The sequence below is a fragment of the Glycine max genome, chromosome 5 (genome assembly GCF_000004515.6).
Source record: "Glycine max cultivar Williams 82 chromosome 5, Glycine_max_v4.0, whole genome shotgun sequence".
In the NCBI taxonomy this organism is placed as follows: domain Eukaryota; kingdom Viridiplantae; phylum Streptophyta; class Magnoliopsida; order Fabales; family Fabaceae; genus Glycine; species Glycine max.
The window spans coordinates 32,850,051-32,871,762 of NC_038241.2; the positions used below are offsets into that span (position 1 = coordinate 32,850,051).

At 33.6% G+C, this 21,712-nt stretch overlaps 3 protein-coding genes across 4 annotated transcripts; 1 reads left to right on the top strand and 2 right to left on the bottom strand.

Annotated features, from left to right (window-relative positions):
• The first annotated feature begins 1,642 nt into the window (after positions 1-1,642).
• LOC102669253 (zinc finger CCCH domain-containing protein 17) lies at positions 1,643-6,001 on the top strand. 2 transcript variants are annotated; one of them, XM_006580015.4, is made up of 3 exons: positions 1,643-2,071; positions 3,537-3,647; positions 3,773-6,001. In XM_006580015.4, exons 1-3 carry the CDS (start codon positions 1,934-1,936, stop codon positions 5,672-5,674), a joined length of 2,151 nt encoding a protein of 716 aa, XP_006580078.1. In that variant the 5' UTR covers positions 1,643-1,933; the 3' UTR covers positions 5,675-6,001. The 2 variants fall into 2 exon arrangements, with proteins under 2 accessions (XP_006580078.1, XP_025984247.1); XM_026128462.2 differs by lacking the exon at positions 1,643-2,071 and adding an exon at positions 2,094-3,434.
• A 7,296-nt stretch (positions 6,002-13,297) lies between these two features.
• On the bottom strand, positions 13,298-14,060 carry LOC102669924 (abscisic acid and environmental stress-inducible protein-like). The gene is made up of 2 exons (XM_006580777.1): positions 13,898-14,060; positions 13,298-13,434 (listed from the first exon to the last, which is right to left on the bottom strand). Exons 1-2 carry the CDS (start codon positions 14,058-14,060, stop codon positions 13,298-13,300), a joined length of 300 nt encoding a protein of 99 aa, XP_006580840.1.
• Positions 14,061-15,018: 958 nt separating this feature from the next.
• Positions 15,019-21,104, bottom strand: LOC100811134 (protein TOM THREE HOMOLOG 1-like). The gene is made up of 11 exons (NM_001289291.2): positions 20,801-21,104; positions 20,602-20,692; positions 20,433-20,485; positions 20,235-20,327; positions 20,053-20,124; positions 18,593-18,665; positions 18,445-18,490; positions 16,454-16,517; positions 16,294-16,347; positions 16,133-16,210; positions 15,019-15,511 (listed from the first exon to the last, which is right to left on the bottom strand). Exons 1-11 carry the CDS (start codon positions 20,963-20,965, stop codon positions 15,419-15,421), a joined length of 882 nt encoding a protein of 293 aa, NP_001276220.2. The 5' UTR covers positions 20,966-21,104; the 3' UTR covers positions 15,019-15,418.
• Positions 21,105-21,712: the final 608 nt, after the last annotated feature.

Sequence of the window (21,712 nt, forward strand, 5' to 3'; positions counted from 1 at the left end):
TCCAACTCATGAACACCTCTAGCTTTAAGCACATACAATAACATCCATATTTTTTTTCCAAAGTTGGGCTTAAGACCTACCAAAGTGGTAGAATTAAGCCTTAGTAGTGAAATCCCAAATTCTTTCCTTTTGTTTTTCCTTCCATAATAGTGCTATAAATTTTCAACTCTTCTCTAAATGATACTTCATCAAATTTCATAAAAAAAACACAAACAAACAATCCAAAATCATAAAAAAAAACACAAACAAACAATTCAAAATTATCCATAAAAAAATAGAAAATTAGAAAATTTTAAACAAACTAAGCTTTTATTCAAAATTTAAGTAAGCAAAATATAAACAAAACTCAAAAGCATAAAAAATATAACATAATTGTCACAAAATAACTACAAAATGTAGGAATATATGACAATTATCACATTGCTTATTTAAGTTTTTTTTAGACATATGATCGCACCAAGTTGATGCCTCACCACATGCAACATCACTTTAAATTACCTACATTCTTAAAGCTAAATTCGTAAAACAAAAGAAGAGGATGAGAAAATATTTCTTGTTTCAGGTTTTTGTATTTTAAAATACTTATTTTCAAAATTTAATACATTTTAGAGGAGAAATTTGTTATTGAGCAGTATATCTTAGAAAACAATTTTAAAATCATGTAAAAAAATCACATGATATAATCATATAAATTTTTAATATTAGAGTATTTATTCCAATATCTCTCCAAATTTTCTCTAGCTCATCATCATTGCCCTATGCTCTCCCCCTTCTATTTTTGTCTTTTTTTTTATAAGCAAGAGAGCAGGAGAAGTCCATATTACTTTTCCATTTATTACGTACTCGTGCAAAAAATTTCATACTAAATAAGTAAATAGCACTGCTAGTTCATGGACGTCTTAGACTTTATTTGAATCTATATGTTGTTTCAGGTTGAAAGAATAAAAAAAGTGATCGGTAATCTCTTTAAAACTTAAAATAAAATAAATTGATGTCAATTATTTGTCTACTTTTTTTATATCAAATCACACCTATTTTCTTATTAGAGGTAATTTTGTTTTAACCAATTAGATTAATCGTGGACAATAAGATTTGTCCTATGACTATTCATTCCAACTACATATCTAAAGTTTAAATTTGAAATTACTAATTAATCTAAACAATAATTTAGCAAGTGGTAATAATTTATTTTTGAGAAAAATGATTATGTATTGTTTGGTTTTATAATTTATTTTACATATTCATTCAATCACAATCTATTATATACAATAAATTTATTAATTTTTAAAATAATTATTTTAAAATTTTACATTATCAGTAAATAAACATCATACTTATTTTTAAAATTTTTGAAAACTAAAAGCTGCTTGTAAAAATACTGTTATTGTTATTCTTATAAACATGAAAAAGGAAACCCAAACCCAAATTGAAGTAGGAAGTGTATAGAGGAGCTAGCCAGGCCCTTAACCTTAAAACATTAGAGAGAGAAGATGATGATGAACCAACAGATAGAAGGCAAGTGTCCCATTACATTACAATTTTGGTATGAAACATCGAAAAAGAATCATTAACACACAAACACACAACAGACACATTAATCTCAATTTCTACATAAATAAATAAATAAATAAATAAATAAAAAGACAGAAGCCGAAACCAGGCTCACCCTTACCCTCTCTCTCTTTCTCTGCTCCATATAAACCCATCACATTCGCATACTCATACTCGAACACACACACTCTCTCTTTCTCTTTCTAAGCTCTGACCCCAATTTCTGTGGCGGCTCTCTCTCTACTTATTTTCTCTTCTGAGATTGAGATTTGGATCCACCCTCTTCCCCTTCTTTCGGTCTTTGATTTGATCTTTTCCTTACCTTTCTTTGGGTTTGGGTCTGGGTCTTCAGCTTCAACTTCAACAACAACAAAAAACAGCTATGGTTACCCAACAACAGCCACAGCCACAGCTTCAGGTTCAGCCTCAGCAGTCGACACCACCCTCTTCACAAGATGAGGCCTTGAAGAGGAACACCGATTGTGTCTACTTCCTTGCATCTCCTTTGACATGCAAAAAGGTCCTTATTCCCACCTCTTTGCTTCTGTTTTTCAAAGAAAAGAGAGAATTTGGGAATTATGTCCTTTAGGGTTTCTGATTCGTGTGTTTCTGGAAATAGTCCTGGTGGGTGGTTTTCTTCAATGGGAAAAATTGAATTTTGGGAAAAGGGGTTGTGTAAATTCCCCAAATTCTTTAGTTTGGGGATGGTGATGGGGAATTTTGTGGACAGAGAGTGTTTTATTTTCAATTTTATTTTGGATTGCGTTTTTGGGTGCCTAGTTTTTGTGAATCTGTTATTGATCAATTGGTTTATTAATTGGATCTTTCTTGGCCTTACTTTTTTGTATTTTTTTTTCGTTTTATCTGATAAGGTAAGGGGAATGGGGGAGGACGGGGTTCTTGAACCGTATTGCGATTAGCGATATGAGATTTTTTTTTCTTTTAAATATTGTTTAAATTGAATCAATCCCATGGATCCTTGCTAGGAAAACATATCAATCAAGTTTAGGGTTTTTTGTATGGTTTAAAGTGTTATTCAATATGTTCTGACAATCTGATTGTATCTGAAAAGCAACAGTTGGCATAGTGAATTAACTTTCATTGCAACAAAATGTTTTAACAAACTGCTATTACATGATAGATAGTCTGCATAATGTTCTGTTAGCAAGATCTGAGTTGTTCACTGGTGTTGCTGGCACTCTTTTACATAATCCTTGAAGTTGTTATTGTTATCATTAAATATATTTCAACATTTTACTTGAAATAGATATTTGTTTTCATAATTATTCTGTTGCGTAATCTTGTTTCTACAATTATTCTATTGAATGTGTCATGCCATTTTCTTTGTGCAAATCAAGTAGTTACTGTATGTAGCAACATAATGTTTTTCGCGTATGCTCTATGAAGCACCGACTCGGACACCGGACACGACATGGACACGGACACGTGGACACCTGTAATGTCCAAAATATAGAACGTAGTACGGGTGTCGTGTCGGTGTCAGACATTGACACGGACGCGTGTCAGACACCGGACACGGCAAGGGACTGGAGTGTCCGTGCTTCATAGCGTATGCTTTCTGCAGAGTTTCCTGTTTCAAGATCGGCACAATAGTGTATTTTACCATCAGCTATTGTTTTGGTTCTGTGCAAATCAAATATTTTACTGTCATGGCGGGTTTTTTGTGTGCCCTGCAAATCAATTATTTTACTGTCGTGTTTTTTTTTGTGCCATGCAAATCTATTATTTTACTGTCGTGTTTTTTTGGTGCAGTGCAAATCCAGTATTTTACTGTCATGCTGTGTTTTTTTGGTGCCGTACAAATCAAGTATTTTACTGTCGTGCCGTGTTTTTTTGTTGCTGTACAAATCAAGTATTTTACTGTATGTAGCAATGTAATGCTTGGTGTATACTGCTTTGATATTTTGAACTCTGGCTTTTGTTGCTAGCATCATTTTGATTTGTTTTCTTCTTTGTCGGAACAGGGAAATGAATGCGAGTACCGCCACAGCGAGTATGCACGTGTTAATCCTAGGGACTGTCGGTATTGGTTGAGTGGCAATTGCTTGAATCCCAAATGTCCATTTCGTCATCCGGTGAGTGTCTTTATGAGCACCAATTTTTTATACTTTCATGTCAATTTTTGGACTATTTGTCTATTTTCCTCTGTTATTCTTTCTTTGTACGGCTTTTGCTAACAGCATTTTGTTTTTGCATGCAGCCTCTTGATGGCTTGTTAGGAACACAGGCAGCAGTGACTGGTGGACCATCTGTATCCCCATCACAGATTCCAACAGCATCTGCAACACATGCACCGTATAATTCCAGTAAACAAGCTGTACCTTGCTTTTTCTTCCAAAAAGGACTTTGCTTAAAAGGTGACAGATGTGCCTTCTTGCATGGACCACCCACTCCTACTTCTAGCACGGGTAATAAAGTAGCTGCTCAGGTTCCAGTGACTAGCCAAGGAGTTGAGAATCCATGTTTTAAGAAGCCTTTTGTCAGCAATGAAAAGTATACTCAGGAAAGGAAAACTTCCCAAGGAAATGTTGCAAAGTCAAGTGGAATTTCTGAAGCCAAACCTGCCTCAAAAATTGAAACTGCTCCTCAAAGAAATATGTTTGAATGGGAGAAGAAAGTGCCACCACCAGCTGTGGGATTTGATAATGAGGTTTCTAGATTTAAGACAACCTCTCCACCAGTGACCAATGGCCCTACTGTAGCCCGGCCAAACCGTCTGCATCAAGCTCGTGTGCCAGATGATCACAATTTCCAGAGTGGCAAGGACAGTGATGAGTTTCTCAGAGAATCATCTCCTGGGTTTGATGTTCTTGTAGCTGATGAACTTAGGAATTCTGATTACTACCACGGAGAAGATGAATTCAGTAAAGCAAGAGGTCAAGATGAAAGGAACTTAGACTCTTTGAATGAATATGATTTAGGACATTCTGGTGATTATAGTTTAGCAGCTGATATCGATCGTGAAAGATTCCGTGTGCCTCAAGGTTATGAGTCATATGATCACTTGCAGGAGCCGTATGCTTGGGAGCAGCATAGAAAGCCCTCAGCCCATGTAGACAGAAGGACTCGCCGCAGATCCAACAGTCCTGAAAATGCTGAGGTCTCAGATCTACGACATCATTTATCCAAGCGCAGGAAGGGCAATGGTTTGAAGTCTGTTGTCGGTCATGATTATGCCCATGAGGGCCATGGTGAGGAACAAAGTCGTCGGCCCTTCTCTCGGAAGGATTCACTTGAGTTACCTCTGAATGAGAGCTTCCTCGGTAACCGCTTCCGAGGTAGAATAAAACTTCCAGCAAATGGTGGTGCTGATCACCTAGAGAGGGAAGACAGGGGAAGATTTAGGAACAGATTGTCATCTGGAAGGTTGCCGGCCACTCACCATTTGTCACCTGGAGAGGGAAGGGTCCATGACAGAATAAGAGGAAGATTGCAAGATGATGAGAGGAGAAACTCCAAGGATCGATTGATGGGGAGAGAACTACCGGGTGATAGGAGTGATTTTGCTGGGCCAAAAAGTCTTTCTGAACTTAAAAATGGGAGGAACACTGAGAATAGGGAGCAACAATCACTGGGAAGGAGAAGAAGTTTAAGGGATGATCGCCCACAATCTGAAGATGATTTTCTGTTTGAAGGTCCAAAACCTCTTAGTGAAATTCTGAAGGAGAAGAGAGGTGCTGGAGCTGATGCAGACTCTGGGAATGGCAAATCATCTGACAATAAGAATCAAGAAGTTACCAATGGCCAGAATCCTACACCTGCTGCAAACACACAAAATGGAGTGCTGTCTGAGACCAAAGAAGATGTCAAGAATCTTCCACCAAATAATGAAGAATCATCCAAGCTTGAGGTCACTGATGCAGCTGGAGGAGACAATGATGGTGAATATGAGGAGGGAATGGTGTACGATGAAGCAGGTGAGGATCAGTATTATGAAGGTGATGATCAGAGAGATGCGGACTATGAGTATGAACAAGGTGAAGGTGATGAGGGATACTATGAGTACGAGCAAGGTGAAGAGGGTGAAAATCAAGAGGAAGATTACATGGAAGAAGAAGATGGGGATGATTTTGCTAAGAAGATTGGTGTCGTTCATTCGTAATTATTATGGAAACTCTGAGAAACAAGGGGACGTGTCCTACTCTACTCCTTGTGATCAAATCTCATATAGGTCTCTCCTCTGACTGAGCAGCATTTTCTGCTTAAAATTTGCTTGTAGAACTCAAAACTGCGCTATCATTATCACTTTGTTTTCTTGTATTAATTAGTCCTTTTTATTTTTACTGTATTTTCATCAAATTTAACGGATATTTTTATGTGATCAGTGGGGCATTTTGCTGTGCTCTCAGCATATAAATGTCATGCAGAGTGCAGGCCTTTAACCTTAGAAAGTTAATAATAGTTGCATTCACTTATGAGTTTACCCTAATACCTTGATTGATCTAGTCAAATTGTGCGGTATAAGCCATTGTTGCTTCAGCCTCAATCATTGGTTAGCTCTTTTTTTTTTTTTGACAGAAACTGGTTAGTAGTTCTTTAAACTCTTCTGTTAACGATTCTGATTTCTCAAGTTATGAACCAATAAATGCCTAGACTTTTCTTGGTACAAGTCATTGTAGCATTCGGGATTGGTGCTTCAATGATTTGATACGTGTTCAATAGGACACTTCGTGGCTTTAATAAGTTCACAAGAAACAAATTTAAGATGAAGTTTTAGTAATTTTTTAGGACAAAAAGAAAAATGATTAACTAGAGAACTAAACAAGATTATGTTACTGTCCACGTCAACTGTACAAGTTAGCGTCTGGTATGTTCTTTGAATTCATTGTCAGTTAGGAAAAACACTCTCCAGATTAGGATTGTTTCTCCAAGTAAAAGTATATTCATTGTTTGGTATGTTCTTTGATTTCTTTCAGTTAGGAAAAATATCCACCAGTTTAGAATTATTTCTACAGACTGCAAACAAGTATAAGTATGCTCATTCTTGAAATTTAATAGGTTAAAATTATAATAAACTTAGATTAAATTAAATGAAGGTAGAATCACCCTTAATTTGTTTATTTTAGACGAGTCATTTTTTTAATTGTTATATTAATGATTATAAAAATGTTTTGCTTTTACTTTTTTTTTTGAATTTAGGAATGAAATGGCTAAAATAAATTTATTGTTTTCACTAGCTTTTAAAATAAAAAATTAAAAGAATAAAGTGAAAAATGTGTAATTATTAATGAAAAGATAGTAAGTGAAACTAAATATATATAATTAATCCATCGTATTATGTAATGTTGTAATTTTTGTTTTAAGGGTACAAGGCTCATAAACTCCTTCAGGATTGAATGAATTGTAACCACAACTCCCATTTAATAAATGTAGCAATTAAGTTATTGGATTCTAATATTTTAGAGGAGTTAAATACTTATTATTAGGTTGGGTATATAAATTTAAAGACCCAAAGGTAGTTATGACATCTAAAGTGACCTTAGGAAAAATATGAAATCAAATGGTGTAGTTATTGCCTTGTCTTATGAAATAAGAAATATTATAGGCAAGAGATTGTGTTGGTTCGTGAAAATCCTACATACTTAAAAGGTTACAACTCTTCATGAAATGTTAGTTTTGATTAATGTTGGTTAGTTCAATTTTTTATTCCTGAAAGGTTATATCACTTTATTAAAAAAAATATGTTTCTTTATTCGGTTCCCAAATGTATTTTGCCCTTACTTTTGAGTGCACGAAAGAAAAAAAATCAAACTTTTTTTTGGAAGGGAAAAATAATCGAACTATCACTTTGTAAATTACATAATGTTATTGTTTTGACTAGAGTTTTTTATACGTGCAACTGTGCAAGTCATACTCATGGTCAAAGATCTTCATTGTATAAAGGAAATTTATCATTAATCCAAGTTACACATTTAAAATAGAATACATTGAAACAAATTAAGCCTAAAGATAAATATTGCTTACTCCTTAAATACACGTCTTTTCTTCTTATCTCTTCTACTATTGCTCTTTAAAAATCCATAAAAACTTCATGTTAATATGTATTAGTAGGAGTAGGGATGGAAATGAGTCAAGTTAAACCAAGTTTTATTAAGCTTGAGCTTGGCTTGAGTTGAATACGTAAAGCTTGAGCTCGGCTTGAGTTGAATACGTAAAGCTTGAGTTGACATAGGCTTTTTTTAAGGCTCTGCTCGACTTACATAAAAGTCTGACTTACGAGCCTATTTAAAAGCTTGCTTAAAGACGTCTTTTATTAATTAATTATTTTAAAACCTAGTGAAATACTAACTAAAAAAAGAAACTTATAAAATTTCGTATAAATAATGTACAAATCTAAAAATAATTGATAAACAAAATTATATTGAATTCAAGTCGTTAAAGCACAAAGTATATAAAAAAAATAAAAATAGCATAATATTAAAAAATGTATGGATTAGAGATGATTTACACTAATATAGCCAAACAAAAATTATTATTAGTTAAATTAACAATTTTTAATCCAATTTTTTTAATATATAATTATATTATATATTTTTTAAAAAAATATATCCACAATAATTTCATCTTAGTCTACTCAAGCCATATCTTATATAATATTGATCGAGGTCGTACCCAAATCAAATAAACATTAAAAATGCAGTAACGAATCTAGGAAGTGATCCTAGGCCGTCTCCCAACGAGCAATGGTCAACCAAACGTTCATAATAGATAGTAATAAAACAGTAACGAATTGGGGGGTTGTTTGTTTTTGTAAATTAAACAGCAAACAAATTTGAATTAGAAAATAATAGAATTAAAAAAAACATGTTTCCCCTTGATTCACAAGCAAGTCTCTTATCTTAGGTCACACGAATTTATCCTTAATCAGTTCAACCACTTAATCCAACTCTAAATTAAATTACTAACCGAAAATTAACATAAGGTTGTCATTATGTGATTAAACAACACATACACCAATTAATCATGAACGAAACTGATCATTAAGCATGAACATAAATTAAGCGTAGAGACAATTAATCAAGCACTAAGCATGCATGGATTAATAGTAATTGGTGAAGAGGAAAAACTTATTCAATAGTAATAAAATCTAGATGGAATAAAATCTGAATAAGATAAGATTTGATAAAATAAAATTATTATTATTATTATTAGTTAAACAAGTTGGCTTATCAAGCTTAATAAAATTTTTTTATAATTTGAGCTTGAACTTTTTATTTAAAAAGACTTTTTAAAAAGCTTGAATTTGACTTTTATAATAAACTAGCCGAGCCGAACTTTACATAAACCGAACCAAAAATCTTCGATAAGCTGTTTGACTCATTTCCACCCCTAGATAGGAGTAACTAGCATTCATCAATTAATACTTATAATCATTTCCTAACCTACCAGATTAATTTGATTTTTGCTGACCAACTAGATTAAGTTGTTTGAAGAAGGCATTCAACAACACCAATAATATATACAAGAGCATTTAGATAGCCAATCATGTATTACAGAAGCAGGAGTTTATTGTCTATTAATTACGTCCCCCTCCCTGGAAAAAATACAAATTAATTATCGACTTGTATATAAAATCGCGATTGAAGGTATTATTTTATTTAAAAAAGGATCGACCTAATAAAAAAGAGATTAATTGAATGTGAAGTAAAATCTCCATATACATCCTAATTACAAAAATAAAATAAAATTATACAAACCCCTCTAATCCTTGTCACCTGCCAGTTGGGATTCCCCTCTTCATACAACACTATGGCCCTCCAACCACTTCCCATGTCACTTTCAATATTGGATCAATTTGTAGATGCTGAATTTCTCATATTCTTAACAACTAACGAGATTATTTTTTTAAGGGTTATTTCAATTAGTTTTTAATTTTTTTATTAGCTGACAAATTTATTTAGCAGATTTTTTTAGTAATTTTTAACTTTTTTTAAAATATTATTTGAAGTAATTTTTTTTAAATGTTAACTTTTAACTTTTAATTTTTATATATTTTTTTATTTTTACCTTCAATATATTCATCTAATTTTATAATTATTCTTTTTAAATAAATTATAATTTAATTATTTTTTTATTTTTTATTTTTAAGCTACTTCAACAATAATACCAAAGCACTTATAATTTAATAAGTCAATTTTTAACTTCTAACTAATTTTTCAATTTCAACTTAGAATCACGTGTAACCTTAATCTACAGTAATATTATTAATAAAACGCACAAGTTGTGCTTCAGTTACACGATAACAACTCGGTATGTACATGACAGCGCAACACGTGGCCTCAGTCACCCCCACAGAAGACACAAAAGATCATCCACACCTTATAAATCGAATTTGATACTATACACACTGGTAATGCATAATGAGATACGAAACCTATCCTAGAACGAATACAAAATCATAGCAAGCAAAGTGCTGGATTTACCTGCCACTGCTTATAGGAGAACTTGAAATCTTTTATATATACACCTTCAACCATGACCATAGCACGAACAAAACCTTCTGACAGACTTGTTCTGCATCAAAAGTTTTCCTTTAAAAAATCTCCAGATTACAGTGCTGCCAAATGGTCCACACATTTGCACTCCAACCCATATTCCACCACTCACCCTTTATTATACCATGCGGATTTTGCCAAAAATGGTTTCTCATAGAACTTGGTAGAGCTGAACTTATGCCGAAGAGTTTATACCATCTCTTCCAAATTAAATGAGTAACTCTACAATTGAATAGCAAGTGAGATGAGACTTCAACCACTTCATGGCATTTCCCATTGACAATTTAAATCACAACATCAAGCAAATGGTGATCAAGCCAAAACAAACATTAATGCATAGAAGAGAATACGTAATAATGAACAATAAACATAAATTAATAATGAAAATGTAAACCTAAGGATAGGTTCAATTACATCAACCCCCAAATGGATAAATCCAATTACATAACCACAAGAAGAAAATAAGCAAATAGATGAAAGAGTTGATGAGAAATGGTAGGGAAGCCATGGAGAGCAAGGGGAAGAGCTTCATAGCCTTCCCCTCAACCCTAGAGAGCTCTCCTCCCCTAAATCAAATCTCCTTCAATTCGCAACCATGAAGTTTAAATAGGGTCAAACACATTGCACTGTTGTTCTTGTACAATGACTTGCGCACTTGGAAGTGCGCATACAAAAACAACATGTGTCTAAATGATTGAGAGTTAAACCTGAGTTGCACGTTAAGCCTCCATGCAAAATAGAACTGTTATAAGTGACTACGTGTTGAGCCTAAGATTTACGTTGAGCCTAAATTCCGTGTAGGAAAAACAATTTGTCTAGCTTAAAATGTGCGCTGAACTTGACATGTTTGACTCCTTTAACCTCAAAAATTTTCTTTAAAAGGACCTTGAATTAGGTCCCAACACCATCTATCTTCTCTATTCATTTATTTCTACACCAAAATAAACTAAAATTAGATAAAAAAATCAAACATTTAAACTATTTTGAAGTTATTCTAATTTATCCAAAACTTAATTATAAACATGGTCAAACAAGCTTAAATGTATTGAAATATTAAGATAATTACGTTTAAAATGGTTATTAAAATAAAGTTCCTAAGACAATTATGACCACCCAAAGCCAAGAATCCTCCCCATGGGTTGATATATTCACATTGACCACCATGTTATGAAATTCCTCCTCCAAACTCCTTTTCCATACAAGCCAATCTTTCTCCACTAGTCCACTAAAAGTCCCAAGCTCATGTTTTTTTATCACTCCACCTTTTTGTTCCGAATTGAGGAACAACCTCGGAAAGTACTGTTGAAGATACTTGCTACCCATCCAACAATCTTCCCAACACCTAATATATCTTCCATCCCCAATCTTTCACTCTACTAAATTATCAAACCATCCACCATAGTCACCTCCACACACCAACTTCAAATCCCTCCACCAAATGGACTCATGAGACTTAATCTCACCCTCATTCATCCCTTTACAACCAACATACTTAAACTCTAGGACTCTCACCCAAAGAGATCCTCTATCATGAAAAAAGGTTCCACTTTCATTTTGCAAGAAGTGCCTCATTGAATAGGGGTATCCCTTTCACTCCCAACCCCCCAGACTTCCTTTGTTCACAAATCTTACTCCAACTCACCCACAAAATTTTCTCCCTCCCATCCTCACACCCCCATAAAAATTAAATTTCCTTTGCAATCTACCTAAAATCATAGCAACCCTTTCTAGAATTTTGAAAAAAGATAAGAAAAGAAGAAGAGAGGTAAGTACGGAGTTTATCAAGCAAATTCTACCAACAAAGGAAAGGTACTGGTGCTATGATTAGGTTCAATAAGAATTCCCAAATACACAAAAAAAGGGAAGGAAAAAAAATTCTACAAATCAAATATGTAACATATCTCTCAATAATCCACTTCCAATCCAACCCCTTCAAATCTACTCCTATGGAAATTGATCTTTAACCTGGATACAAGCTCAAAACTTCTCATGTATGATAGGCTTTAACTAATGAGAGTATATGGAGAATAAAGAAGAGAGGGAAATTTTATGAAGTACAATCATTAGTTTGGGTTCCAAAACACGTGCTTACATAGATAAATAAAAATGAAATTTAAAAGAGATTAAAATTAAATGCTTATATTTTCATTATTATTAAAAAACTGTTAAGGAATTGTGATTTATATTATGAATTTAACTAAAATACATCGATAATATATTTTTATAATTATTAACTTATCACAAATTATTCACGTTCTAAATTGTTAACTTTCTTGACATTAACATGGTAGCTATAGATATTATTAAATATTTATATAATGTATCAAAATTAAATTCTTAATGTTTTTAATCGACCGAACAATCCTTAACTTTCCTGGAAGATCTTAATGACAAAACTGTTTGAGGAATTGTTGTTTATAATCCTTTTGCACTTCTTTGGTGATAACCTTAAAAAAAAAGTTAGGGAATAGTTTTCAGCAAAGTTTTCATCCTTGAATGCATTTTTCTCCATCAATTTTGTTTTGTTGCGAGCCATGTGTTTGGCAAGTTTACTTGGTTGAGAATGTGATAACTTGGTTTTGTTTTGGATTTGTAGTGATGATCCATCCCCCGAGTGTTTGGTTATTGGTTTTCTACTCGGAAATTTTTGTTTGTTCTTCACCTTTTCCTATCTCTATTGGATTCTTTGATGCTTGTGTATATTTGTTGTCTGATTAGAGGGATCAATTTTTGTTTCAATTTTGGTTATTGGAAATTTTGAATACGCGAAGTTCTATAGTTAAGGTTTTCCTTAATCGTTTATCTCAATTCTGTGTTGTTATTTGAAACTCAATACCGGGGGTGTTTTCCTCCATTTTCAAGCTGATGATCTACAATCTACCAATACAAGTCCTGTTGGTGCAGTGTGTATTCTCTTTTCATGATGTTGATTGAAACATTACCCTCTTCAACTGGATCTAGCAACCAATTACAATCTATTAGTGGAAAAAAGTTAAAAGCATTACTTGCAATTTATTTTATAAGAGTTTTTATTTATAATTGAGTATCTATCTTATAGGAGAACATAAGAATAATTAATAATAACTATGGAAAATAATAGATGGTTGAAATTAAAATATTTAAAATTCTAAATTAAAATCTAATATATTATCAAATCTCTAAAAGATTAGCCCAACAACAAACAAATTTATAAAGATTTCAATTATTATTTTTTAAAATATCTTAATCAATCATTTATCATCACCATAACTGTCATTATCACCACCATGACCACCATTATAGCCACCACCATGATTGTCGTTGTCGTTGTCACCACCTCCACTATCATGACCTTCTTTTCTGTTGCAACTATCATCATGATTGTCACCTGGTGGTGGCAACGATGACGGTCATGACAACAGAGGTGGTGGCGACCATGGTAAAAGTGATGAGTTAACAATAATTGTGATATTTTAGAACATGATTTGTTTGGTGAATCTTTTAGACATTTGATGGTTATATTAGATTTTAATTTGAATTTTTGGATATTCTAATCTTAATTGTTGATGATTTTTAAGCTTGGTCTGATGCTTGTTATTAATTTTCTCATATAAGAAAGTATTCTCAAGAGTTGTATTATATATATGTAGGTTATATTAGATTAAAACATTTTAGATTCAAATTAAAGTCTCGTTTAATCATAAATTTTTTATAAGATTTATCAAATAAAAATTAACTTATAGCATTCTAAAATATCTCAAATCTATCATCACCATGAACAACATCACTTAGTTATTACCACAACTGTTATTGTCGTCATCGCAATCACTACCATGATTGTCAACCACTACCAACACCAACATGACTCTTGTTGTTACCGTCGTCACCACCACCATGGTAATAGCTACCATGACCACTGTCATCGCCATCAACATGATTGTCACTGTCATTACTGTTGACGGTGACATCGACGCTCATGTTAATGACAACGACAGTAATCATGATAGAGATCATGGTAGTGGTAGTTGTGGTAAAACAAGTACACACATTTAATAATTTTTTTGTCGCACCAACCAAATGAAATAATTTTAGCTCTATTAGTTCTCACTCCATTTTTCTGCATAGTAAAACAAGCATAACCTATAATAAGGCTATATAACCAATTTATATGAACCCCTCGTCAGGAAACACAAGTTTTTTTTTCATTATCTTTGGGTGAACACAACTCTAGACTCCAACTCAGTGGGACACATCATACTCCTACATAACACATTTTTCAACGCATCAACGGAACGTTCTTGACGTTCCCGTGTTTTGTTCAATAACTCAAACCTACCAGTCTTTTAGTGAACGAAGTCAAACCAAACATTCAAATACTGACCGGCTGTTATTTGATACTAATACTGCTTTAAGATGAAATGAAAGGCTAAAGTGTAGCAAATCCACAACGCCCGAGGCCTCATCAAGCAAGAGGCTTTATTAACCCCAACCAAAAAACAATGAATTCCAGCAAATTTGCCCCAGGTATGAATTTTGATCTTCTAAGGTTCTTGCAAGCATGCTTCAGAATTCTGAATGCTTTTGTTTTCTGGGTATGTTAATAATTATATTGATTAATGGCATCATCAAATTCCGGCAAATATGCCCCCAGGTATGAATTATGATAATCTAAGGTTCTTGAAAGCATGATTCTGAATTTTGAATGTTTTTGTTTTCTGGGTATGTTAATAATTATGCTGATTAATGACATCATTGAATTCCGGCAAACATGCTAAAAAGTAAACGTTTCAAAGAGGAAATTTTTATTTCACTTAGTCGCTGTTAAATCTTAGGGATAATCAAATACATCCGAGAAATTCCAAAACTAGCATAGTATTATCTGTCAAAATACAAATTTATAGCCCTCGTCAAATTCACAGAAGACATGAAAGAAATTATATTTAAAAAAGAATTGAATGAATTAACAGGAACGTGACTGAAAAGGAACAGTACATTTCATTTCACCAACTAGTAGCAGTTACAAGACTTAAGAAACTATTTTACAATATATCAGTGTCCTTTTCTCCCAAAAAAGGTTTGCTCATCGTGTTGAATTGCAGAACCTGAACAGCAACCACATTTTCCTAGAGACAATGCAATATCACTTATATAACACAAGCCAACGTGTTTGACAATCCATAAAATGTCACGTTTCAAAACCTACACAAACCTTAGGAGAACTTTAAAACAATGATATTAGCTTTGCCAACAGAAGAAAGACTGACTTCTCTGTCCTCTAGAAATTATCCTTTTAGGGTGGTGTGAGAAACATCAAAGAAAGCAGAGAACCACCAACGAAATCCTGACTAAATTTTCTCCATATGCTAGTCTTTTCAGCGTATCGGGTGATATTGTGTGATACCACGCTTGGGAGGAAGCTTCCTCAAAATGAAAAGGACCAAAGTAGAAGGCAATATTTCCACAAACTGCAACAAAAATGTGAAAAAGATGAGAGATGACCAAAGACAAGTAGAACAAACCCCCTTTGTAATGCCTTATCCTTGAGATCAAATTTAAAATATCGAAAAGAAAATTAACTCTAGAGCGTGGGAAAAATTTGCAATAACAAATACCTAAAAAACAGCAATTCAATTCCTTTTAAATTGACTTCAGAAAATTAATTAGCAATTTTCCAAGAGAAAAATTTCCACCAGAGGTTGAAAAGTCACTCAGGATATATTCCCTAACAATATGAATTGGAGGATTTGAAACAGAAATGACTTGATTATCCAATTTATCAATTCCCTTGCCTCTACTGTTTCAGGTAAAAAAAAAAATCTTACTAAGAATCAAGACAAAACTCAAATGACTTGCCGAAAGAAAAGATGAATTTATGTAAGTTCATAAAACTAATGCACAGAATTTAACGGAGCCAAACAAAATTCAGGCAGGGAATGCAGCTTTCAACACTAATCTTACAGCAAGATTAACCATATAAACCCAATAGACCTAAATGCATAACCCAAAATATAAAAATGATTACTTGTACAGCACAACAATGGGGAGTATGAAAAAAAAAGTACAACAATGAAGAAATACAAACTCACCAGGTAATATATAAAATTCAGAATGGGATGGTCCAAGACATCAAGGTCGGCGGCTTTATCAAATGCATTAAAGCACATCTGACACAATATAATATGATCAAACTCAATTTAAGAACCATGCAACAGGAATCACTGAGGTTTTTAAAGAAAAGGGGACTAACCATAACACATCTGATAAGGAAGCATGAAAAGCATATGGTAGTCACATAGCCAACCTGCATTAGAAAGATCAGGTAGATTAACTCTGGGTAAAGCAAGGGGAGGAGTGAGGTGAAGAGCAGATAAATACAGAAAAATTTCTTAGTAAAACAGAATACAGACCTCTTGTAGCTTCTTGCGTCGACCTTTGGATTCCACAGGAAAGCGTTGCAGCATCAAGAATAGTCTATCATAGAAAGAAATACAAAAAAAATGGATAAGGAAATGAGAGGATACTAATTACTAAAGATACATACACATGATACAAGTGCATAAATAACACTTAAATACAATATAAGAAGTGCCTTAGTTGACACATGACTGAAAACTGATAGCATAGTATGGACCATGGACTTTTCTGGTCTGTTGTTTTTTCAGGTAAATCCCCTTTTCATTTTCTCACTTGTTCCCCAGGCAATCAAAGCTTCATCCTTGACAATCCCATTCAAAAATGTTTTGTTCGGAGTCCAGTACTTGATAGTATCCACTCAAATTATTTATCATATCACCCTCTAAGCAAACGTGTAATGTAAAACATAAGCTCTGAAATTATGAGCCACTTATTCCTGCATTTTAAAATAGCTACTTTCTTCTGGAACAATCAGTTTGGGTTTTTTTATGAGAAGGGTTTTTGTCCAAACAAAGGCAAAAATTTTAGGAAGTGTGTGATTTATGCAGTTTTTTGGTGCTTTGAAGCAGAAAGCACTTGTTTTCACAGGTTTTCCTAGCCACTAACAATGCTCAGGATAATATCAAGTTTCGGCCACTGATGTTTTGCACATGTTACAATGGTGTGGCCATCTCTGAAATGCACATAGATTTGGCAGCACTGCCGAATTATTTGCTCAATTCTAGTTGTTCCCATTTATCCACATAGATTGGGTATCTTATCCTCACTATCTCAAATACTTTTTTTCCAATCCAATAAAAAAGGACACGAAAAGTCATTTGTAAACAAAATTAGATTTTCTTTACACTTGCATTGCAAGGCCCCTTCAAACATATACTAATAAAGATAAGTCAAATACTGTTCTCTACAATACCTAAATTTTTTGTTGAATAATTTAGGATAAAAAAAGGACACTTTCAATTGCACAAAGAAAACAAACACAGGGCAACACATTGTAATGCAACATGAAAATTTTATCTGCTTACTAGGTACTGGTAACTAACAGTAGAAAGTAGATGCTACTTTGCTGACATTAGATCCTAGCACCACATCATATCACAAACAGAATCATAAAAAGACTGTCACTGGGCATAATGTAGACTTTGTTTTGTGTGTAGCTGGAGATCTGGTTACAATCATTTCTAAACTAGTATTTTAGCCTGTGTATTACACTGGATAAATATTCATTTTTAAATAATTAAAAATCATAATAAATAAATACCTTTTAATACATAATTAATTATATTATTATTAAAATTCCTAATAGTTAAATATCACTTAATATATAAATTATATTTTAGATCTATAATGAACAATTTAAATAGGGCTATAATGTTATTTTAAATATTGACAATTTATTTAAGAAAACTATTAAAATTCAATTTAGAGATAAAGATTAAAGAGACGTTTTGGCTTGTATGAGAAGTGAAAAGCACATCCAAAGGAGAAAAGAGAGAATATGGAGAATGTCTATTTGAGAGAATGGGGAGAATCAGAGCTCTACACTCCAAGTTGTATAGTCTAATTTATAATATAGGAATAGATTAAACAATTACAACAATGAACTATTTAGTATTTACATCCAATGAAGTGTCTACAACTCCTCATTCACCCTTACAGCTTATGAAGTTACACTATAGCTGCTATTAAGAATTATGACCTTACACGTTTCATAGAAGAAAGGGGTCTGAATAAGACAAAAACCAAACAAGATATATGCACAAGGCACCCATATTTTTGAACTATTTGAATTTCATCAATTCAGAAAGGTGGTAAATATTCGAAGAACTCCATTGTCTATCTACTAATCGTTGATTTCTTTTTCTCTTCTGAGTTCAGACAAGGCAAAATTCCAAACTTAGTGCTATTCTTAACCCAGATGCATTAATTCCATTCCACAATCCAATTACAAAAGATGCAGTTGAAAATTGAAATAGACAATCACCTTCCACCGTAGAGAAGAAAGCCAAGGGCTGCAAACAAAGAAACCCCTACATATATGCACGGCAAAAACATGATTAAAGTCTTGATCAATAAAATCTGATAGTTAAACCCTCGTAACAAGAAGAAAAAGGACTCTCAAACATATAAACCTGCAAAGAACATCTTAGACAGGATGACTAGCACGCTGATAGGTTTCCACCATAATATCAACCATAAAGTAATCTGAAACACATATAAGGGTTTACTGTTAGAATGGCATGACAGAGAGAGAAGTAAATAAATAAAAGAGGAATCTACAAATTCAAAACCAGTCAACATAAAAGTAGCAGCTATTTACAACTCCGAATAGATATTATAGTAATAGAAGAAAAGCAATGATGCCACAGTAAAGTTGAAAAATAATAAAGGTAAGTTGATTCAATAGTAAAACATCAATTTTAGGACAAAAATGAAAGACAAACATTAAAAAAAATTCTTAATTGGAAAATATTTTATATTATCTTAGAACATTTTTCGTGATTGTTTACTTTATTAGGTTGTTAGCCATATTGGTAGACTTGGGCTTGCACTAGTAGTACTAGAACATAACTTTAGTATACAAAAGTATTAGGCTAAGGTATTGGAACATATTATTTCTGTCAATTATATTTCATTTTATTACTTTTAATCTGCCTTTCTCATTTCCCTTCTTCTCTAACCCTGGAACTATGACTATATAACTTGATATCAGAGCACTAGTTTCTTTGTACTTTGAACCCCACCCCTGAAAATAAAATTCAACAGATTACGATGTAGAACACATTTCAAGGCTAGGGAAGCTTCTAGTGACCTCCATTTGAAGTTTAGGTGGAGAACGGGGAGTTGTCAACAGGCACCTAGTGGAGGGATGGTGAAAGTATGGGGGGGTAGGGATTGCAGGCACATGCTTCTGGAAATGTGGTGGCTGGTGACTTAGTTCCAACAAAGGCATCGACAATGCTCAATTGCTCACCTCATTTACTCCAGACAACAACAATAGCAATGGCCTTATCCTACTAGGTGAAACCAGTTACATGGATCACACAACTCCTCAATTAGGCTAGGTTAAAGCAGAAGCAATGATTCCTTCATCCCTGACAATTAAAAACTGCAAGGATTGTTTCTAACCTCCAGCACAACACCCCATTTATGTTTGATAACTGTGTCACAAAATAGATCTGATAGTGAGTGAGATAAAACACAAGCCTGAGAGCATTAAGCAATTTTCTGCTGGGGAAAAAACTTGTGGACAGATGGATAGGTTCAACTTGCATCAGATCTGACAAAGAAACAACAACTGTGGATCTTGGAGCTCCTATCAGAAATGGGCACAGCTAGAAGTATTATGTGACGGACTATTTCTACAAAGCATTGGGTGTGGAGGGCCATCTTATACAGCTCTAGCTGTACCCTAATAGCTTATTTATCATATTGATTGACAAACTGTCTATTGTAGTTTCTGCACAAGCCAAGAAATGCAAAATGAAAATGGAAACAGACAGCTTGCAACATCCATGGCCTCAAAAAGAAGTTCAACCAACTGTGCTGAGTGGTAACAGTAACAAGTGCAATCACAGGCAAGATTTTTCACCTGAATAACATAAACCACAGCATTAATCGTATAGAAACTTGGTCTGAGACCATCAGTAGATACTGCGCGTGCCTGCCAAACAGGTAACGTAGCATCAAAGTCATAATCAGGCCACCAAAATAGCAACATCCCAAGCTAATTAAAAAGAAAAACAGTAAAAATGCACCACGAATTCAACTTGCCTGGTAATAAATCTCAGCCCAGAACAGTACCAACAGTGCATAAGTTGTAAAGAAAGCAAGACTAGGCATGTCAAGTAAGATATGTTGGACAATCTACACACACGAAGCTGAGCATTAGCTATAAGATAATAAGCCTTAATTTATGAAGGAATTGTTAAAAAAAAATATATAAAAAAAGCTGAAACAAATCATTCCTACCTCTGGCTGCAACTTCTGCACATCCCGACGGAAGACAAAAACAAAACACCTAACTGCAAAACCAGAAAGAGCATCCACAAAAATGTCAATCACCAAACAAATACAAATAGATTCAATTTTTTTAAAATTACAAATAAAAAAAGAAAAGAAAGATTAGAATGATACAAACCCCCATTCACAATGAAATTGAGAAAGTGAAAGACCTTCTGCGTGGTCCAACCATATTCCGGCACTCTCAATTGTATTCGCACTAATTGAACCTAAAGCCATCACAATATTACAATTATCATAATTATCAATTAAATAGTAATTGGAAAGGAAACCCTAACGGAAGTGGAAATAGAAATCTGGCAGAAACGACGTCGTACGAGAGCGACGGCGGCGACGATTCCGTAGAGGATGGCGAGGAGGTGGAAAATGCGATCCTGCCAGAGCGGGGAGCGGTTGATGTCCCGCCACCAGTTGGAGGATTCCGTCAAGTCAAGGGCGGCAACGGCCACCGCCGCCATTGCCGGCACGCCTCTCGCCACCATGGAATCGCTGAATGGAATAACGGAAGGAGCCTTCGTTCGATCTTCTTCTTCTATTGACGAATAAAGAAAGAGTAACAGAAATGCAATTTAATCTATCTAATAATTATTACTACTACTATTTTTTTTTTATCGTTTTCTGACAAATATTCAAATGCTTTTCTTTCGCCTTTTCTGCAACAATTTTTACAAGCTATAATTATTTATTTATTTTATTGTTGCTGTGGTGGGGTTTTGTTTTTGTGGCCGGCGATTGCGATATAATTTGGATTCAGACAGAAAAGGGAGAGAGGAGTAACGGAAATCCAAACGTCGTGCTTGATACACGTAATTATGTAACTCACCCTGCAATTAGAAGTTAGAACATAGTAATATTCAGTTAACTTGTCTTAAAAGAGTTTTACCTAACAAGAAAGATCTTTGTTGAGAATTTTAAGGAAAAAAAAAAGTTTGATGAATGTGCATGTATTTAGTGCGTGTTTTTTATGAGTCTTTGTAAAATTAATTTTATAAAATAGAATTTGAAGTGCAACAATTTACGTCCAAATGTTTATATTTTAAAAACAAATTACTAATAAACATATCAGCACATCTTAGTATCAAAATGGAAAAAAAAATTACTCTTAATTTTGAAATCAAAATTATTTCTCCTGATGTAGATTAAGTGCATGTATGTTTTGGGATGACTTCATATGACCGAGTTGAAAACAATAGTCACAACAAATTCATTAAAACAAAGCATAAGTTATA